At 34.6% G+C, this 22,926-nt stretch overlaps 1 protein-coding gene across 22 annotated transcripts in view; it reads right to left on the bottom strand.

The window, feature by feature from the left end:
• The window catches only part of NUBPL (nucleotide binding protein like), a 230,506-nt gene that overhangs the window by 130,770 nt on the left and 76,810 nt on the right, over positions 1–22,926 (bottom strand). For all 22 annotated transcript variants that reach the window (XR_005363113.1, XR_005363111.1, XR_005363112.1 and 19 more), the window contains 2 exons: positions 19,683–19,722; positions 19,506–19,596 (listed from right to left, as the gene is read on the bottom strand). Coding sequence is in view for 18 of the 22 variants with exons in the window: in XM_038544446.1 (XP_038400374.1) it covers positions 19,506–19,596; positions 19,683–19,722 (131 nt within the window). In the remaining 4 variants the exon portion in view is untranslated. The remainder of the gene's footprint in view (positions 1–19,505; positions 19,597–19,682; positions 19,723–22,926) is intronic.

Below are 22,926 nucleotides of genomic sequence, written 5' to 3'. Positions count from 1 at the left end.
AATTCCATTGTCAGGGAAATCACTAATACCATCTATCAAGGGAAAATGTCTCATTCCTACTGCAGGATCAGCTAAAGGAAAACCGCTTCTTTAGTTGCTAGGAAACAACCAACTCATTATATGCCATTATCAGAACCCTAGAGAAGAAAACTGGCATCTGCATCACATTTGGGGATACTGGAGATTGAACTAAAAAAGCACTGAAACTGCTGCCAAAATCCCTGCTCTCCCGGGTTTACACTGTGACCACAGCAGGAGCTGACACCAGACCAGCCTTTGAAGCTTTTCTTTCCATAGCTCTCCTTCTAATAGCTAAAATTACTTTTTCCCAATATCCCACATTTTCAAACTCAAAGATTCTAAAACAAGACTTCCTCGTTTGAGTTAAACTAATGATATGTATGTTGAGCACAACTTAGGAGAAAAAAATCCTACTCAATTTAAAACATTATTCATTGAATGAAATGTATTACACATCTATGTCTTTCATTATTTAAAGTCAAAATGGAAAATAAAAGGAAATTGTTTCAAAACTCAGGAGAATAAAAAGGAAGACATACTGATAAATCCAGTACTCAAAATGACTTTCTAACGTTTATCTGCCTAGTTATTATCATAATTGATCAGAAAATTTAACTTCTGTTTTTATAAACTGGCATGCTTTCATGAAACATGATGCAACCCAAAAAACATTCGTGAGCATATAACATATTTATTCATCAATCTTTTCCCTTTCAAGCAAATGAGGTTAAAAGGAGGTAGAGTAAAATTATGCAGATAAATTACTAGACACTCGCAAACTGAAACCGAGACCCCCTATACCACTAATTCTGTACGCAGAAAAGTAAGTTATCCTCTAGAAGAAGCTCCAGATGTTGGTAAAAGAAGTTGACAAAATATTTTCCTTCACCAAATTACAAAGAATGGTCCCAGTAGGGTTCCCCTCTCCCAATATAATTCTTTGTCTCACCTCCCATTCCAATGGGCACCTCTTTCAATTACTTACACCTGCCACTCTCCAATGTTCCCTTGACATTAATTACTTCATACTTTGACGGTCAGACAGCTAAGCTCCACTTCACCACAATGCCTACTTTCTCCCAACCGGACTCTTAGACACCTTCCTGTGTGTCTCACTTCCACTTAGGGTTGCCAGATTTAACATATAAATGTAGAAGACCGGGCAGCCCAGGTGGTTCAGCGGTTTAGCACCACCTTCAGCCCAGGGCCTGATCCTGGAGACCCAGGGCCTGATCCTGGCTCCCTGCATGGAGCCTGCTTCTCCCTCTGCCTGTGTCTCTGCCTCTCTCCCTCTGCCTGTGTCTCTGCCTCTCTCTCTCTCTGTGTGTCTGTGTCTCTCACGAGTAAATAAATAAAAAATTAAAATTAAAAATTAAAAAAATAAATGTAGAAGACCCTCATTCAGTTAGTTGCAATATCAGATACACTACAAATAACTTTTTAGTGTTTGTCCCAACCAATATTTGGGACATACCCATACCAAAAATAATTCATTGTGTATCTAATAATATTCAAGTTATTTGGGTATATCCTGAATTTTTTTCTGGCAACCCTACTATCATCACTCCACCATGAGATACCTTGATACTTGACATTTTTTTCACTTGAATACAAAGCTGCCTTCCCTCAATAATATCTCATTTCCCAATTCCATCTGAACAAAAAAATTAGACTAATTTCTAAAGTCCCTTCTCTGAATAAAATCAATTTATCTGTCACTTTTTACACCTGTTCTTCCCACAGCTACTGAATCACTTCTTCCCATCAAGGTGATTTTCTATTATTCAATCACTCCAGTTTTACGCAGCCTCCCGATTCCTCCTCACTACCTGTCTGCCTGGAAATCAGGCCCTGACTTCAATGTTTCTCTCATTAAATGCCCTAAGTAATTTTCCCCTTTGGACTTTCGTGATGCTAATCCTGAATCCAACCACAAGTTTGCCCATGTCGGCTTTCAGATTTCAGAGATCTGCTAGACAATTACAAAAACTTAGCAAAACTAAAAAATCGACATCAGTGGGCCTTTACCACAACACAGGGATCCTATCATTCATCTCTTCATCTCTCTCTTTCTTTTTTAATTCTAAAAGCAGTTAAAAAGCACTACCCCTCTGGACTGTTGTATTCCTGAGTCTGACCTTTTACAAACGCTAGCATTAGTAAGTCATCTGGGATCATCTATTAAAAACACAAACTCCTTGACTCCCCTGGATTTACTAAAAGAAAATCTTCAACTAAATTTTCAATTAGCTCCCCAGATAATTTTTATGAATACTGAAATTTGCAGATCAAATTTGCTCTATTAAGTAAACTTTCTTTTTTCTTCCCCTGAAAAGATCAAGGAAATATAACTTTTGTGTTTTTAGTGCTTATTTTCCAAAAATAATTCATTTACATAAATTTTTAATCCTATCCCCTTTCACTCATTCATAGGACTCTTCCAGTAATCCTCTCATGTTCTAGAATCTTCAGTCCCTCTTCACTGTATCCTCTGCCTTGGAAAAGGTATGGCTGCCTCTTTTGGAAAGCAAATGAAAAGGGCTTTCATTTTATACCATTCCTCCTTAGGCCTTTATCTTATTTTCCTTTCCTTTTCCACATCTCCCAAACCTCTGCATGGCCAATTTTATCTAAAAAACAGAATATACTTCTACCACCATGGTCTTGCTATAAATAACCCTTCTTAAACTCCTAAAATATGACTTTTCTGCATTCATTATTCTACTAAAGGATTACAAGTAACTACCTAACATCTATTATCTCCTTGTCCGTTGTCAGGCCTCATTCTCACTGACCTATCATTCTTAAAACTTTGCAAACCAGTGGCTCCCAAATTTGTCTATACAATGGTATCAGATGAACTCCCAAAATGCTGATGCCTGGGTTACATACCAAGAATTCAATAAACCAGTCTAGAGTGTGACCTGAAAACTGAAATTTTTAAGATTCCCAGATGATTTGAGGTGCTTCAGTAGCTGAGTTGGTTAGGCATCTGCCTTCAGCTTGGATCATGATCTCAGGGTTCTGGGATCAAGTTCCACATCAGGCTTTCTGCTCAGTGGGAGTCTGCTTCTCCCTCTCCCTCTGTGTACTTTCTCTCTCATTTTCTCTTTCAAATAAATAAATAAAATCTTAAAAAAAAAAAAAAAGGATTCCCAGATGATTCTTATAGATATGTTGGAGAACCATTGCTCTATTTAATTTTCATGACACTAGTATCCTTAATTGTTTACATACTTCTTAAACTACTTCTTTTCCTTTTTACAAATTCCTTTAATTCCCAAAAAATCATCTATTCCAAACTAGGAATGTCAATCAAATGGATATCCTCAACCCCATTACTTTTCTCTTGCAATAATTAATATAACTGAAGCCATGAAAGTAGAAGAGATGTCTCAGGGAGGATGATGGTGATAATAAATTGATGATACCTAATATTAAATCTAATACCACAATGACTATATGATGTATCATTATTTTATGTAGCACTGAAAGAGGAAAAAAACATCCAAGATGAGGAGGAACCTATTATAAGAATCCTATAGGGAACCCTGGGTGGCACAGTGGTTTGGCGCCTGCCTTTGGCCCAAGGCGTGATCCTGGAGACCCGGGATCGAATCCCATGTCGGGCTCCCGGTGCATGGAGCCTGCTTCTCCCTCTGCCTGTGTCTCTGCCCCTCTCTCTCTCTCTCTCTCTCTCTCTCTGTGACTATCATAAATAAATAAAAATTTTAAAAAAATTAAAAAAAAAAAGAATCCTATATACAGCTGGGACCCCAAAGGACTATTCTCTCTTAAACTAAAGAAAAATGAAACACAAATCTACAATTCAGAAATACATTTCAAGGAAATATACATCTTTCAATGTACTGGCATAAGGCAGAAAAACACCTCTGTAAGAAGATAAATCACAAGTTGTTAACCATGCAGATTTCCAACTGAATTCATACCACCATTGTGGTCCCAAAAACCCATAACAGAGAAGTCTATTTAAAGTTGCCTCAGGTTGAAAGTGTCCCAGGTTACTGAAGGAACACAAAACCTCTGGGAAAGACTCTGAGAAAAGCCAGGAATAAAGAAGCCATCACTATTAGATACATCCTGATTAGAAAAAAGTTAAATCACACACAAAAAAACTAATTTGTGTTATGAATGATAAAATACAATCAAAACGGGGCACATTTATAGTTACTTAATATGCTTTTTAAGCATATTACACATATTAACTCCTTTAATCTTCACAACAGCCATAACTACCATAAGCCCTATTTTATACTTAAGGAAACTATAGCCCAGAGAGGTTTTTGCCCAAGGGCATACAGCTAATTAGATGTGCCACTGAGACTGGATTCAGGCAGATGTGGCTCCAGAGTCCATGCCCTTAGCTACTGAGCTATGGGTATATTTCTGGAGAACATCAACATTTAAGTGGTAACAGAGAAAATGACCTCAAAGATAAATAAAGAGAATTATGCAAGCTGCCAGAAAAAAAGATATTAAGCATAGGGAAAAATTATAAAAATAATTACAAAAAAAAAATAATAATTACAGATTTCTCACTGGAAATAATGAAAGGCAGAAGAATGGAATAGGACCTTTATTTTATTTTATTTTAAATTTATTTTATTATTTTTAAAGATTTTATTTATTTATTCATGAGAGACACAGAGAGAGAGAGAGGCAGAGACACAGGCAGAGGGAGAAGCAGGCTCCATGCAGGGAGCCCGACGCGGGACTCGATCCCAGGTCGCCAGGATCAGACCCTGGACTGAAGGCGGCACTAAACCACTGATCCACCTGGGCTGCCCAGAATAAGACCTTTAAAGAAAGGACAGCCCTGGTGGCCCAGCAGTTTGGCGCTGCCTTTGGCCCGGGGTGTGATTCTGGAAACCCAGGATCGAGTTCCATGTCGGGCTCCCTGCATGGAGCCTGCTTCTCTCCCTCTCCCTGTCCCTGTCCCTCTCCCTCTGCCTGTCTCTCTCTCTCTCTCTCTCTGTCATGAATAAATGAAAGAAAGAAAAAAGAAAGAAGAAAGAAAAGAAAGAAAGAAAGAAAGAAAGAAAGAAAGAAAGAAAGAAAGAAAAGAAAGAAAGAAAGAAAGAAAGAAAGAAAGAAAGAAAGAAAGAAAGAAAGAAAGAATTGAAGAAAAATTGCCAACACAGAATTCTATATATAGTGAAAGGAGGAAGAGAAAATAAAAACATATGCAATAAATGAAAGTTGAGAAAATTCGTCACCAGCAGACCCACAGAAGAGACTAAGCAAAGTTCTTCAGGATAAAGAAGAGTGACATAGAAACTCAGATCTAAAGAAATGAAAAGCACAGATACAGCAAATTATGGGGGTAATTACAATAGACTATTTCTCTAGTTTCTTTAAAGAATGACTATTTAAATAAGTCGGTAACACCATATTGTGAGATTTATTTTATATATATATATATATTTTTTTTTTAAAGGTTTTATTTACTGGGGTACCTGCGTGGCTCAATTGGTTAAGCATCAGCCTTCAGCTCAGGTTATGATTCCAGGGTCCTGGGACCAAGCCCCATATTGGGCTCTCTGCTTCTCTCTCTACTCCCCACTTGTACTCTCTTGCTATCTGTGTTGTTATCTCTGTCTCTCTCAAATAAACAAATAAAATCTTTTTTCTTAAAGTGCCACCCCGGAGCATCAGTAAGCAAAATCTTTTTAAAAAATAGATATAGGTACATTATAAATCTCACAATAGAGTGTTACCAGTTTATTTAAATAGTCATTCTTAAAAAAAAAAAAGTCATTCTTCAGAGAAACTAAGTTAACAGTCTATTGTAATCTTTTTTTAAAAGATTTTATTTATTTATTTGAGAGAGAAAGAGAGAAAAGAGAGAGTGAACACATGAGCAGGGGAAGGGCAGAGAGAAAAGGAGACTCCCTGCTGAGTGAGGAGCCCAACTTGGGCTCAATCCCAGAATGCTGGGATCATGACCTGAGCCAAAGGCAGACACTTAACCCAACTAAGCCACGCAGATGCCCCAATAATGTACATATATTTAAAATACATCACAAAACGGATGTCTGGTGGCTCAATGGTTCAACCTCTGACTCTTGATTTTGGCTCAGTTCACAGTCTCTGTGCTGGGTGTAGAGCCTGCTTGAGATTCTCTTCCTCCCTCTCCTTTTGACTGTCCCCTCCCTGAGCTTGTTCTCTTTCTCCCTAAAAATAAAAAAAATAAATCACAATAATACACAAAGAATGGAAGGTGATTAAGTGAACTATGCTGTTATAATTATTTTTATATGATGTACACCACAATCAAGTGGGACTTCTTCCCGTGATACATGGTTCAATATTTGCAAATCAATCAACATGATATATCACATCAATAAGAGAAAGAACAAAAATCGTATGATCATTTCAATAGATGCAGAAAAAGCATCTGACAAAGTACATCCATTCATGATAACCATCAAAATAAAGTAGATTTGGAAGGAAGATACCTCAACATTATGAAGGCCATACATGAAAAACCCACAGCTACTATCATACTCAATAGGGAAAAACTGAGAGCTTTCCCCCTAAGGTCAGGGACAAGATAAGAACTTCCATTCTCACCACTTTCACTTAACACAGTACTGAAAGTGCTAGCTACAAGAATCAGACAAGAGAAAAAAATAAAAGACACTCAGCTTGGTAAGGAATAAGTAAAGTTTTCATAATTTGCAGATGACAGGATACTCTAGAAAAGTATCTAGAAAAGACTCTAGAAAAGACTCCACCAAAAAACTACTTGAACTGATAAATGAATTCAGTAAGGTCACAGGATATAAAATAATTGTACAGAAGTTTGCTGTATTTCTAAACACTGATAATGATGCAACAGAAAGAGAAATCAATTCCATTTATAATTGCACCAAAAATAATAAAATACCTAGGAATAAACTTAACCAAGAAGGTGAAAGACTTGTACTCTGTAACCTGTAAAATACTGATGAAAGAAACTGAGGACAATACAAATAAATGGAAAGACATTTCATGCTTATGCATTAGAATAATATATAGAATACAGAATTAGAATAATACTGTTACAATGTCCATACTACTCAAAGGAATCTACACTAATGCAATCCCTATCAAAATATCAACAGCATTTTTCACAGAACTAGAATAAATAATCCTAAAATTTGTATGGAATCACAAGAGACCCTGAATAACCAAAGCAATCTTGAAAAAAGAAAAACAAAGTTAGGGATCCCTGGGTGGCGCAGCGGTTTGGCGCCTGCCTTTGGCCCAGGGCGCGATCCTGGAGACCCAGGATCGAATCCCACATCAGGCTCCCGGTGCATGGAGCCTGCTTCTCCCTCTGCCTATGTCTCTGCCTCTCTCTCTCTCTCTGTGACTATCATAAATAAATAAAAATTAAAAAAAAAATTTAAATAAATAAAATCCTTTTAAAAAAAAAAAAAAAAAAAAAAAGAAAAACAAAGTTAGAGTTATCACAATTTCAAATTTCAAATTATACTATAAAGCTGTAGTAATCAAAATGGTACAATAATGGCACAAAAAGGACACATATATCAATAAAACAGAATAGAAAGCCCAGAAATAAACCCACAATTATATGGTGAATTAATCTTTGACAAAGAAGGTAAGAATATTCAATGAGAGAAAGACAGTCTCTTCAACAAATGATGCTGGGAAAACAGGACAGCTACACGCAAAAGAATGTAACTGGACCACTTTCTTACACCATACACAAAAATAAACTCAAAACAAATTAAGTATCTTTTTTTTTTCAAATTAAGTATCTAAACATGAGATATGAAACCATAAAAATCCAGGAAGAGAATTCAGGCAGTAATTTCTCTGACATCGGCCATAGCAACTTTTTTCCAGCTAGGTTCCCTGAGGCAAGGGAAATAACAAAAACAAACTATTGGGACTACATCAAAATAGTAAGCTTCTGTACAACAGGGGTACCTGGGTGGCTCAGTCAGTTTAGACAGCTGCCTTCGGCTCAGCTCATGATCTCAGGGTCTTGAGATTGAAAGCCACGTCAGACTCTCACTCAGTGGGGAGTCTGCTTCTCCCTCCATGCTTCCCCCTGCTCATTCTTGCTCTCTCTCTCTCAAATAAATAAATAAACAAAATCTTTAAAAAAACAACAACCTTCTCCACAACAAAGGAAACAATCAACAACACTAAATGACAACATATTGAATGGGAGAAGATATTTGCAAGTGACATATCTGATAAAGGGTTAGTATCCAAAATACATAAAGAACTTAGCAAACTCAACACACACACACACACACACACACAATCACCCACAAAAAACCCAATGAAAAATAGGCAGAAGACATGAACACACATTACTCCAAAGAAAACACACAGATGACCATGGACATATGAAAAAAATGTTCAATACCACTTATCATCAGGGAAATGCAAATCTGAATCACAATGAGATATCATCTCACACCTGTCAGAATGGGTATAATCAAGAACACAAGAAACAATAAGTGTTGGCAAAGGTATGAGAATAAGAAATCCTCGTGGACTATTGGTGAGATGCAAACTAGTGGAACCACTATGGAAAACAGTATGGAGATTCCTCAAAAACTTAAAATAGAATTATCATATGATGTAGTAACTGTACTACTGGATGTTTACCCACAGAACATAAAACACTAATTCAAAAGCATATATGCACCCCTATGTTTACTGCAGCATTATTTACAACAGCCAAATTATGGAAGCAGCCCAAGTGTTTATGAATAGATGAATGGTTAAGAAAATGTTGTGTATATATACAATTCAGCTATAAAAAAAAAAGAAAAGAATGAAATCTTGCCATTTGCAAAAAGAGGGATAGAGCTGGAGAGTAAAATGCCAAATAAAGTCTGTCAGAGAAAGACAAACACCATATGATTTCACTCATATGTGGGATTTAAGAAACAAAACAAATGAACAAAGGGAAATGAGAGAGAGAAATAGATGATGGGGATTAAGAGTACAATATCTTAATGAGCACTGAGTGAAGTACAGAATTACTGAATCACTATATTTTACACCAGAAAATACCACTGTATATTAACTACATCAGAATTAAAATAAAAAGAAAAATGAAATAAATAAAATAAAATACCTTGAAAAAATTTTATATCAAGAAACACAATATAAAGCTTAAAAACAATGTGAAAAGTTAAGAAAGCTTATTATAATTCCTAAGTAGCCACAGAATAATAATATGAAAAGGTATGGTTAAATAAGATCCAATAGTACATTAAAAGGATTATTTATCACAACAAAGTGGGATTTATTCCTGGTCTGTAAGGGTGGTTCAACATCCTCAAATCAATCAATGTGATATACTACAATAATAAAAGAAAGGACAAGAACCATATGATCCTCTCAACAGATATAGAAAAAACATTTGACAAAGTACAGCATCCTTTCTTCATGAAAACTCTTCAAAGTGTAGAGATAGAGAAAACATACCTCAATATCATAAAAGGCACATATATAAAAAGCCCACAATGAATATCATTTTCAGTGGGGAAAAATTGAGAGCTTTTTCCCTAGGTCAGGAACACGACAAGGATATCCACTATCACCACTGCTATTCAATATAGTACTAGAAGTCCTAGCCTCAGCAATCAGACAACAAAAAGATCCAAATCACCAAAGAAGTTATCAAACTCTCACTCTCTGTAGATGACATGATATTCTTCATGGAAAACCCAAAAGACTCCAAAAGTCAAAACTGCTAGAATTCATACAGGAATTCAGCAAAATGGCAGGATATAATCAGTGCAGAGAAATCCGTTTCTACACACTAACAATGAGACTGAAGAAAGAGAAATTAAGGAGTCCATCCCACTTATAATTGCACCCAAAACCATAAGATACCTAGGAATAAACCTAACCAAAGAAGTGAAGGATCTGTACACTCAAAAAACCATAAAATACACATGAAAGAAATGGAGGAAGACACAAAGAAATGGAAAAATGTTCCATGCTCATAGATTGGAACAAGAAATATTGTTAAAATATCCATGCTACCTAGAGCAATCTATACATTCAATGCAATCCCTATCAAAATACAATCAACTTATTTCACAGAGTTGGAACGATAATCCTAAAATTTGTTATGGAACCAGAAAAGATCCCAAATAGCCAAAGGGATGTTGAAAAAGAAAACGAAAACTGTTGGCATCACAATTCTGGACTTCAAGCTCAATTACAAAGCTGTAACCAATAAGACAGTAGGATATTGGCATAAAAACAGACACATTAGATCAATGGAAGAAGCCAGAAATGGACCCTCAACTCTATGGTCAACTAATATTCAACAAAGCAGGAAAGAATATCCGATGGAAAAAAGACAGTCTCTTCAACAAATGGTGCTGGGAAAATTGGACAGCCACATGCAGAAGAATGAAACTGGACCATTTCCTCACACCATACACAAAAATAGACTCAAAATGGATGAGAGACGTAAATGTGAGACAGAAACCTATCAAAATCCTAAAGGAGAACACAGGCAGCAACCTTTGTGTGACCTGGCCGCAACAATTTCTTGTTGGATATGTCTCCAGAGGCAAGGGAAACAAAGGCAAAACCTTAACTATTGGGATTTCATCAAGATAAAAAGCTTTTGCACAGCAAATGAAATAGTTGACAAAACCAAAACACAACAGACAGAATGGGAGAAGATATTTGCAAATGGCATATCAGATAAAGGACTACTATCCAAAATTTATAAAGAATTCACCGAAATCAACACCCAGAGAACAAATAATTCAATCAAGAAATGGGCAGAAGACATGAACAGACATTTCTCCAAAGACATACAAATGGCCAACAGACACATGAACAAAAATGTTCAACGTCACTTATCATCAGGGAAATACAAATCAAAACCACAAAGAGATACCACCTCACACCAGTCAATATGGCTAAAATTAACAAGTCAGAAATCAACAGATGCTGGCGAGGATATAGAGAAAGGGGAATCCTCCAACACTGTGGGTGGAAATACAAGCTGGTGTAGCCACTTTGGAAAACAGTATGAAGTTTCCTCAAAAAGTCGAAAATAGAGCTACTCTATGACCCAGCAATTTCACTACTAGGGATTTTCCCTAAGGATACATATGGAGTGATCTGAAGGGGCACCTGCACCCCAATGTTTATAGCAACAATGTCCATAATAGCCAGACTATGGAAAGAATTCAGATGTCCATCGACAGATAAATGGATAAAGAAGATGTGATATATATATACACAATGGAATACTCTCATCCATAAAAAAAAAAAAAAAAAAAAGAAAAGAAATCTTGCCATTTGCAATGACATGGATGGGATTTATGATAAGTAAAATAAGTCAGAGAAAAACAATTATCGTATGGTCTCACTTATATGTGGAATTTAAGAAACAAAACAGAGGATTATACGAGAAGAGAGGAAAATAATAAAAGACAAAATCAGAGAGGAAGACAAACCATAAGAGACCCTCAATCATAAGAAACAAACTGAGAGTCACTGGAGGGGAGGAGAGATGGGGAGATGGGGTAATTGGGTGATGGACATGAAGGAGGGCATGTGATGTAATGAGCACAGAGTATTATATAAGACTGATGAATCAATGACCTCTACTTCTGAAACCAATAATACATTATAAGTTAATTAACCAAATTTACATAAAAAATTAAAAATATTTTTAAAAACAGGTATAGGTAAAGTCAATAGAAGTGGGGTACCTGGGTGGCTCAGTCAGTTAAGCATTCAATTCTTGATTTTGCCTTGGATCATGATCTCAGGGTTGCAGGATCAAGCCCCACATTGGGCTCCTCACTTAGCTAGGAGTCTGCTGGAGATTCTCTCTCTCCCTCTCCCTCTGCCCCTCCTCCTACTCCCTGTGCACATGTGCATACACGTGTGCTCTCTTTCTCTCTAAAACAAGTAAATAAATCTTTTTTAAAAGTCAACTGAAGAATTCAAACAGAATTAAAGAAATATTTCATTTATGCAAAAGAATACACACAAAAAAACAGGAAGAAAAAATAGATGAAATAAATGAGAAAAAAAGGGGATCCCTGGGTGGCGCAGCGGTTTGGCGCCTGCCTTTGGCCCAGGGCGCAATCCTGGAGGCCCAGGATCAAATCCCACGTCGGGCTCCCGGTGCATGGAGCCTGCTTCTCCCTCTGCCTGTGTCTCTGCCCCCCTCTCTCTCTCTGTGATGACTATCATAAATAAATAAAAAATTTTTTAAAAAATGAGAAAAAAAGTTAAAATGGTAGACTTAAAACAAGCCATATCAATAATTACAGCAAGTGTAAATGGACTAAGCACTCTAATTAAAAGCCAAAGATTATCAGGCTGGATAATATCATCAAGATACAACTAAATGCTGTCTACAAAATATCCACTTTAAATATAATGAAACAGAAGGTTAAAAGTAAAAGGATAAAAAAGATATTCTATGGAAATGGTATGCGTAAGACAACTAATGTTGCTATATTAGCATCAGATAAAGATGAGAGTTTATCACCGATAATAAAGAGAAACATTTCACAACAATAAAAGAGCAATTCACCAGGAAGATATAACAAGTCTAAATGCGTGTTTAGAGATTCAAAATATATGAAGTGAAAACCAAATAGAAGAAAATCCAGAATCAGAGTTGAAGATTTTAACCATCCTCTTTCAGTAGACGACAGAGTAACTAGATAAGAAGTCAGTAAAGAAATTAATGAATTGAACAATACAGTCGACTTGACCTAAGTGTAATTAACAGAATATTAATCACAAGAGCTGCAAAATACAATTTCTTTCTAAAGGCATATGGAACAATTACAAAGACCACGTGCTAGTCCAGGAAGTCTCAAAAAATTTTTAAAGATTAACATTTTATGGAGTAAATTCTCTAATCAGAACAAAATTATACTAGAAATAAATAACAATGTTATTAAAAGGATCCCCAAATATTAGGAAAATTAAACAACACACTACAAAAATTTTAAAAAGGAAATTAGAAATTATTTATTTTGAACTGAATGACAATGAAAACACAACACATCAGAATTTGCAGGATTCTAAGAAATGACTAAAGATAATTTACAGTCACAACTGCTTATACCAAAAAAAATATATATATTTAAAATCAATTATCTAAGTTTCTAACTTATGAAGGTAGAAAAAAGAAGAGCAAATTAAGCCTAAAACTTTAAAAAGGAAGAAAGTAGAAATAGCAGAAAACAATGAAATAGGAAACAAAAATAAAATAGAGAACATTTTAAAGGCTAAAATTTGATTCTTGGAAAAAAATAATTAAATTGATAAACCCTAGCAAAAACAAATTACCAATACTAGGAAGAGGAAACACTGCATCTCATATACACTGCATCTCATATTCTATTTCAAAAAGCAGTAGGCTAAATAAATAAATAAAAATTAAAAGGTTGCAGGCATTGTGAACAATCTTATGTATATGTTCTGTAACTCAGGTGAAATAATAAACTCCTATAAAACACAACAAAACTGAAAGAAGATGAAATTAAAAGTCTGAATAGAATTAATCCTCAGAAACCTGCTCCCTCAATCAAGGAGAAAAAAACAAACACTCCAGCCCCAGATTTCCCTGATAAATTCCACTAAATACAAAACATTACACCAAAGCTAATAATTTTATACCAACACTTTCACAAAAGATAAAAGGAGGAAAGTACTTCCAAATTTATTTTACAAGGGCAAGATAGCTCCCATACAATACCAGAAAAAGATATTACAGGAAAAAAAATAGGAACTATTAATATTAATTAACATTAAACTATTAATATTCCTTACAAATACTGATCTAAAACTCCTTAATAAAACTCCTTAAACTCCTTAATAAAATATTAGCAAATTTTAATCTAGCAATATATTAGAAGTAATTACAATATTACTTATTATAATTAAAATAAGATTAATCTATCCCAAGAATATAAGGTTGATCTGACACAGAAAAGCAATGTAAAACACTACATCCATAAAATAAAAGAAAAAAAGTAACATCATCATTTCAGTAAATGAGGAAGAAAAAGCATTTGAAAAAATTCAATGCCCATTCACAATAAAAACTCTTAGTAAACAAAGAAACAGGAAAGAGAGAGTGCATCAGCGAAAACCTACTATCATTCTTAAAGATGAAATACTTATTGTTCCTCTACCCTACAAATCCAGATGAAGACAAGGATGTCTGCTCTCCTCTTTTCTGTTCAACACTGTACTTGTGGTACTAGATAGTGCAGTAAGAAAGCAAGAAAATGAAATGAAAGAAATAGACTGGAAAGGAAGCAGTGAAGCTGTTTTACTTGCAGATAACACAATCATGTGCATATAAAGTACCAAGAAAGCTACTAAATGACTACTTTAAAAACAAATTTAGCAAAGTCACATAACACAAGGTTATTATACAAAGATAGTGTATATTCTATGTCCTAACAGCAAACAACTTGAAATTAAATACAAAAGACAATTCCAAAATCATCTCAGATATAAAATACTTAGAATAAATTTAACAAAAGTACAAGACCATTACACTAGAAACTATATATTACTCCAAGAAATTAAAGAAAATCTAAATAAGTATAGAAACATACCATGCTAATGGATTAGAAGCCTCAATGTTGTCAGAATCTTGATTCACAAAATATTGATCTAATATATTCAGTAACATCTTAATGAAAATACCAACATGCTTTTCTGTACAAATTGACAAGCTGAATCTAAAATTTATACAGAAACGGAAAAGAAGCTAATGTAGCTAATACAATTCTGAAAAAAAAAAGTTGGAAGCCTCACCCTTTCTGACTTTAAGATTTCTACATAGCTACAATTATCAAGATAGTATGGTTTTACTGTAAGGCTTAAATCAGATAGAACAAAATACAGTGTCCAGAGATAAACCCATACACATACTCAACTGATTTTCATCTAATGTATTAATTCAAGGGGGAAAAGGAAGTCTTTTAAACAAATGGTCCTAGAACTAGATAAACTACTATTTGTTTTCCCCTCCACCAAGCAATTCGTTTGATTCCAACACTATCTACCAGTATACAGCATCAGATTCCACAAGTTAATTAAGGGCTTAGTCTCACCAGACTACTCCCACCAATCAGACACCAATCACAAGTCCAAGTTATTACCTGTGCTTCTGGACTGACTATAAATCAGAGGTTTCCATGACCCTCTCCTTCAGGTTTGATTAATTTGCTAGAGCAACTCACAGAACTCAGAGACATATTTACTTATGTTGACTAGTTTATGATAAAGGGTATTAGAAAGGATATAAATAGCTAGATGAAAAGATACAAAGGGCAAGGTCCAAAAAGGCCCTCAGCATAGGAGCTTCTGTCCCCACAGAACACAACCAACCACCAATCAGCAGCTCATCAACAGTTTTCAGAGCTTAATATGCACCCCACCCTCCATCCCCTTCGCAAAGGCCAGTGGGTGTGGCTGAAAGTCCTAACCCTCTAAACAATTGGTCTTTCTGGTGATCAGCCCCATCCTGAGAGACTATCCAGGGGCCCCCACCCTAAGTCACCTTACTAGCATGAACTCAGTGTGCTCAAAAAGGGGCTCCTCATGAATCACAAAAGATACTCCACCACTCAGGACATCCCAAGAGTTTTAGGAGCTTTGCACCAGGACTCAGGGACAAAGAACAAACAGATTTGCTATTATACCACAGCTGTGCTGCTTATCTCACTTCCCACACAAAATTTAATTCAAGATGTACAGGCCAAAACTATAAAGTGTTGAGGAAAAGTATATAAGAATATCTTTATTACCTTGGGGTATACAGGCAAACATTTCTTAGGACACAGAAAGCACTCAGCATTAAAAAAAATTTTTTTTCGATAAATTGGATTTCATGAAAATTTAAAACATCAGTTAATCAAAAGGCAAGCTACAGAGACTAGAAGAAATATGCCCAATGCATATATCTGACAATGGACTCATAGCCAGAATATATTTAAACTCTTGCAACTTGATTACAAGAAGAAAAATGAGCCAATTAAAAAAAATGAGTAAAAGACTTGAACAGTCACTTGATAACGGAAGATACAGAGATATCTAATATGCACATGAAAAGGAGCTAAACATCAATGATCATCAGGAAAGCACAAACTAAAACAATGGGAAGGTATCATTTTATACCCGCTAGTGAAGAGACTGACAACACCAAATGCTGACAAAATGTGAAGCAACTGTAAGTCTTATGAACACCTGTACAAGTATTTATAGCAGCATTATTCATAATAGCCAAAAAACTGGTGTCTATCCAAATGTCCATCAACAAAAGAACAAACAGTATTTGATTGTATTCATGTGATGGAAATACTACTCAGCAATAAAAACGACTCAACTACTTATATATGCAACAACAAGGATGGTGTTCAAAAGCATTAGGCTAAGAGAAAGAAATCAGACACCAAAGGCTATATAGTCTGTAGGGTTCCATTTATATGAAGGCTATATAGTCTGTAGGGTTCCATTTATATGAAGGCTATATAGTCTGTAGGGTTCCATTTATATGAAGGCTATATAGTCTGTAGGGTTCCATTTATATGAAGTATAAGAACAAAACAAAACTCACTTATGATCTTAGAAATCACAACTGTGATGGTCTATGAGTGGAGGAGTGAATAGAAGGAAACCTAAGGAAATGTTGTAGGGGCTGGAAATGTTCTCTATCTTGATTGGGGTGTGGTTACACAGGAATATACATTTATCAAAAATTACTAAACCATACACATAAGATCTCGCATCCCATAGCACGTATAAATTTAACTCAATAAAATATCATGAGACAAAGGAAAAAAACTTTAAACCAGACTTTCAGTTCAGATGGCAGACTGACCACAAGTACTTATCTTCTCCTCAAAACAGCAACTAGGAAGAGACATGAAAGGAACTTCTAGAATACTAATATTCTATTTATCATGTCTTGAAAAATTATATAGGAATTTTCACTTTGGGATAATCCATCTATCTGTAGACTTCTGACTTGTACATTCTTCTGTATGGATATTACACTTAATTTTTTTCAGCAGCCAATGAATCAGGTAGCCTCCACAACCCAATGCTGTACAGAACATCTATCCAGCTACTAAACTTATACAAAGGATGTTAAACTTACCAAAAACTGCTTTCTAAAGCAAAGCAAAAAACAAAACCAAAACACTCCTTAATTAGCAGTTGAGATGATCAGTACCGGTCATAGTGTAATCCAAAAATATCAGCTTTTCAGTTACAATTAAAATGCAGAAACGATAACAGTAACTTTTCAAAAGACTGTAAGATAAATATGTAATGACCTAATATCTTAGAGGATATCTAGAGTATCCCAATAAAATAAGTTATGGAGTCATTTTCTCACCTCATCTTTTATCTGATATTGTATAGCATGTTTGCTAAAAACATACTTTCAGCACTTATCAGAGTAAATTGATTTTTTATGATTTATGTGTCAGAGAGCCAAATATCCAAATCTCCACTAGGTTCTCTGCCAGACTATCAAATTCCATAAATATTTTTTAAACTTAGCATTTGATGAATATTGAGGTAAACATGAATAATGTCAGATGACTGAAGTGAAGAGAGGTAGCTGAATTCAGAGACCAAAAATGTATAATGCCAGCAACTAACACAATTATTCTATATTCTCTGACAGTATTCAGCAGTAGATAAAAAGGCTGGGTTATTAGAGGGATATTGACTGAGACTATGGAATGGGATCCTATGCTTCTTCTCTTCCCCAGTATCTCACAGAATGAAAAAACAATATATTCTGGTTCTTTCAGACTTTTGATCTTTCACTTCTGGTCTCATAAAGTTTTCTTCATTTATAAAAGCAGTTACTAAATCTAAGTTTCAGGTGCAAATTTTTTGCATCATAATCAATTTGCACTGTCAGGTTTACTCTCAATTCTACCGTGAGACATTCCCTTTGCCCCTCTCCTGAGGGCATGTGCACACCTATCTCTCTCTTTCACCTTCAGGGGCTCCTTTGCAGAGATGTTTTCACCACCTGTTGCAATCTGAGGCTCAAGTGGATCTTATTACTTAAAAAGGACACTTAGAGGCAGGATCCTGCATCACTCAGAGGGGAGCACCAACACTTCGCTTATCTCTGTGTCTCTTATCACTGATTTGGATCTCTAAGTCTTTGTTCACTGTGGAAAGCAGAAGTATTTTCATCTTCTTGTGGCCATCCATAAGGCTTAGGTGAAAATCTGAATCATTTCCTGTTGAGAATTACAAAACTAATAGAGGAGGGGAAAAATTAGCATTTAAAATATTCTAATAACAAAAATCAGAAATTTTCTTTTCTGTTCCTAAATTTCTATTGACTCTAACTTTAAATATAAGCTGAATAAAGACTGTTTTATAATTTCCTTAAAAAAAAATAGAGGCTGAGTTAATCCACACAAATAAAGCATAAAGATTAAGGTCACAAAGGAATTGGTAAAGAAGAGGTATTGTCGGGAGTATAACTGAAATAGCCAACTATGAGATCTGAGTATAAAAGAGGAGGTAATACAGCAAGACTTGAATGCACTAGGAAAGGAGGAGGATTCTGGGACCAGAGATCAAAGAGCACATTTATTAGAACTCAAGTAGCAGAAGAAAGACAAGATGTGACAACCAAAAAAAAAGAGTTCAAGACATATTTCATCTACTAACTCTTGCAATTAGAAATGAATATAGGAATATCTATGATTAGAATTGTCAACCAATGACATGGTGCCTGACCCAAAGTGAAATCTGAATAAATAAGTGGTAATTGCTGTAAATAGTGGAGAAAATCCAAATTACTTATAATATTTACCTAGAACATAATTAACTATATATTCATATCTACTAGAAAAAAAAATCAAAGTTATTTCCATAAATAACATATAGCCCATCTGATATTTTTAGGTTACCCAATCAACTGTTCTCTTCCTTAAGGATAAATGTAAGTTGATTGGAAAGATATTATATACATAAATATAGAGCCAGATGTACTCAAAATAAAAAAGAATTTCATTTTGTTCTAAAGCAATTTTAAAATGAGCATGATTTATAGAATTTTTTCTATACCCCAAGAACATCTACACTGCCCTTATAACTCAATATTGGCCATAATGAGATGAATCATAAATTTAAAGACGGCAGATTACTTATAAAATAGATTTCTTGATCTCACCGCAGATGAAACAAAGCAAAAGAACAATATAAAATAAGACATTAGGATTTTCACTAGAAACAATGGGGAAGATTAAATCACAGACCAGTGAAATTGGTCTTGGCGCCACATAAGTAAGTCCTTATATACTCAGTCTATCAGCTGGATTCTTTTGCAAAACATCTCAAACCTGACTGCAAATTTTAACAACTCCCCAATCAGCAAGTGCAATAACCACAGTGTGCCAATAATAAAATGATATTCAATGCAATTTTCTTACCTGCCTCAACAGTTTCTCAATGGCTGACATTACCATAAGGCCTCTCCAAACAACTGGTGCAGTCTCTTCAATCAAGAAGCCCATAGACATACTGTAACAGTAAACCAAAAATATAACTAATTTACATATATTAATATTACTCTGAAAAGTAGCATAAAGTAAAAAAGATATACTTACCAAGCAATACCATAATTCAAAAGAGGTCTCATTAGGTTGTCTGAAATTAAAACAAAAAATATACATATATAAACATACTGACCTATTTTCTTATCAAAAAGTGTCAAATTAACTCAAAAAAGTGTCAAATTAAAAATATAAATGGCTACTCATATGTTGCTCTTTAATTTTCAACTGATTCACCTCAATCTGCAACAGTTTAAATATTATACCAATCATACAACCAATTCCAATACCTACAAATAGTTGGAATATAGCTTGATTAAGAAGCAATCCATCTAGGGGCATCTGAGTGGCCCAGTCAGTTAACTGTCTGTCTTTGGCTCAGGTCATGATCCCAGGACCCTACTAAGCAGGAAGCCTACTTCTCCCTTTCCCTCTGACCCTCTCCCTCACTTGTGCTTCCTCTCTTTATCTCTCACTCTCTCTCTCTCAAATAATTATCTTTCAAAAAAAAGAAACTATATATAATTTTCAAGTGTTTCTAAAAAAAAAAGTAATTTATCCACCAATGTTATTCATATATAAATAATAAAAACTACATACATATTATGCATATACATGACAAGTACACATACAAATACGCACATAGGCATCTAATAAGTTCTCTGTATTTCTTTTGTCCTTACTTGAAGTATTTGTAAAGTATAAAAAATCCAAGAATAGAAAAATTCTATTTTGTATTTCAATGTAATAAAAGCAGTATATGAAAGACTCATAGCAAACATCAGACTCAAAGGTAAAAGATAGTTTTTCCTCTAAGATCAGGAACAAGACGAGGATGCCCACTTCTGCCACTTCTATTCAACATAATACTGAAAGAACCAGAGCAATTAGATAAGAAAAAGAAATGAATAGTATCCAAATTGGAAAGGAAGAATTCAATTTTCTCTGTTTACAGATGATATTATCTTATGGAAAACCCTAAAGATTCCACAAAAAAACTATTAGAGCTAATAAATGAACTCAGCAAAGTAGCAGAATATAAAGGCAACACAAAAAAATCCATTGAATTTCTATAAACTAATAATAAACAATCTGAAAAGAAAATTATGAAAACATTCCCATTTATAAGAGCATCAAAAAGAATCAAACACTTAGGAATTAAGGTAACAAAGGAGGCCAAAGACTTGTACAATGAAAACCTCAAAATATTGCTGAAAAAGTCAAAGAAGACATAAATAAAAGGAAACACATACCATGTTCACTGACTGGAAGACTTAATATTCTCAATACTGCCCAAAGCAATCTACTGATTCAATGCAACTCTATCAAAATTCCAATGACATTTTTTGCAGAAATAAAAAAATCCATCCTAAAATTCATATGGAATCTCAAGGGATTCCAAACAGGCAAACCAATCTAGAAAAGAAGAACAAAGTTGGAGGATTCACATCTCCTGATTTCAAAATTATTACAATGCTACAGTAAGCAAATCAGTGAGATACCAGCATAAAGACAGATAAAGAGACCAATGGAATAGAACAGAAAACCTAGAAATAAAACCATCACATATACAGTCAAACACTTTTTGATGGGAAGCCAAGGTCATTCAATGGGGTAAGGACAGTCTTTTCAAAAACTGGTGCTGAGAAAACTGGATGTCTACATGCAAAAGAATGAAGTTAGACCCTTACATATAGAAAAATTAAGTCAAAATTTGGATCCAAAAAAAGTCATAATGGATCAAAGACCTAAATGTAAGAACTAAAACTATAAAACTCTTAGAAGAAAACATAGAACACTTCATGTCAATGGACTTAGCAATGTTTCTTGGATATGACATCAAAAGCACAAGAAACAAAAGTACTAGAAAAATAGGACTTCACGAAAAATTTTAAATGTGCATCAAAGACAGTAAGTAAAAAAGCATGCCACAGAATGAGAGAAAACATCTGTAAATCATATATCTTATAAGGAATTCATATCCAGAATATTTAAATCTTAAAACTCAACAAAAACAACAAAAAATGAAACATAGACAATGGAATATTATTCAATCTTAAAAATGAAAGAAATTCTGACATATGCTACAACATGGATGAATAATGAGGACATTATGCTAAGTGCTAGTCACAAAAAGAGAAATACAGTATTATTCTCCTTATACGAAGTACTTAAAGTAGTAAAAATCATACAGACAAAAAGGAGAATGGCAGTTGCCAGGGACACAGAATGAGAGCAATGGGGAGTTACTGTTTGAAGGATATGAAGTTTCAGTTTTACAAGACAAAAAGAGCTATAGAGATGGATGGTGGTGATGGTTGTACAACATTATGAATGTAATGTCACTGACTTATATACTTAAAAATGGTTATCACGGTAAATTTTATGTTATGGGTATTTTACCACAATAAAAAGATAATTTTAAACTCTACTTTCTAATATGAGGCAAGAAGTTGCATTAATCTCAAGGGAAAAACAATCTACTGATTATGTCTAAGTAAAAAAAAAATTACACTTTACACAATTAACTAACAAGTTTATATTACTATAAAATATAGTTTATTTTATCAAACTATCTGTGCAACCACATTCCCATTCTTCTATTATATTCTACTTCTCCACCATAACAAAGTATAATAAAAGCCTTCTAGATATTTCATGCAATTTGGACTAGTATTAGGACAGATCATAAAAATCTAGCAGGATTATGTAGTCAGATTCCATAAATGTTTCTCCTTAAAGAGACTGAAATTGAGAACTGTAGATAAGACATATAGGCATAGTTAATATGTCAGTTCTTTCCCAACTTAAAATTTCAGAGAAATAACCTTTCTTCATTGTGCTCTGGACTTTTTTACTTCTATATTCTTCAACTTTATATGCATACAGATTAAAGAGTCAAGTTCTTACCCTACAACCCAGGAACTACACTACTAAGTATTTATCCAAAGGATACAAACATAGTGATTTGAAGGGGAAAAGGAACTCCAATGTTTACAGCAGCAATGTCCATAATAGCCAAAATATGGAAAGAGCCCAGATGATCACTGACAGATGAATAAAGAAGATGTGGTGTATACACACACACACACACACACACACATACATACACACACACACATATATAAAACACATATATAACAGAATATCACTCAGCTATAAAAAAGAATGAAATCTTGCCATTTGCTATGACATGGATTGAGCTAGAGGTATTATGCTAAGCAAAATAAGTCAGTCAGAGAAAGACAACATAGGACCTCACTCATATGTGGAATTTAAGAAGCAAAACAGATGAACA

Source organism: Canis lupus, chromosome 8, assembly GCF_011100685.1.
Source record: "Canis lupus familiaris isolate Mischka breed German Shepherd chromosome 8, alternate assembly UU_Cfam_GSD_1.0, whole genome shotgun sequence".
NCBI lineage: Eukaryota > Metazoa > Chordata > Mammalia > Carnivora > Canidae > Canis > Canis lupus.
This window is presented reverse-complemented; position numbering and strand designations above follow the sequence as displayed.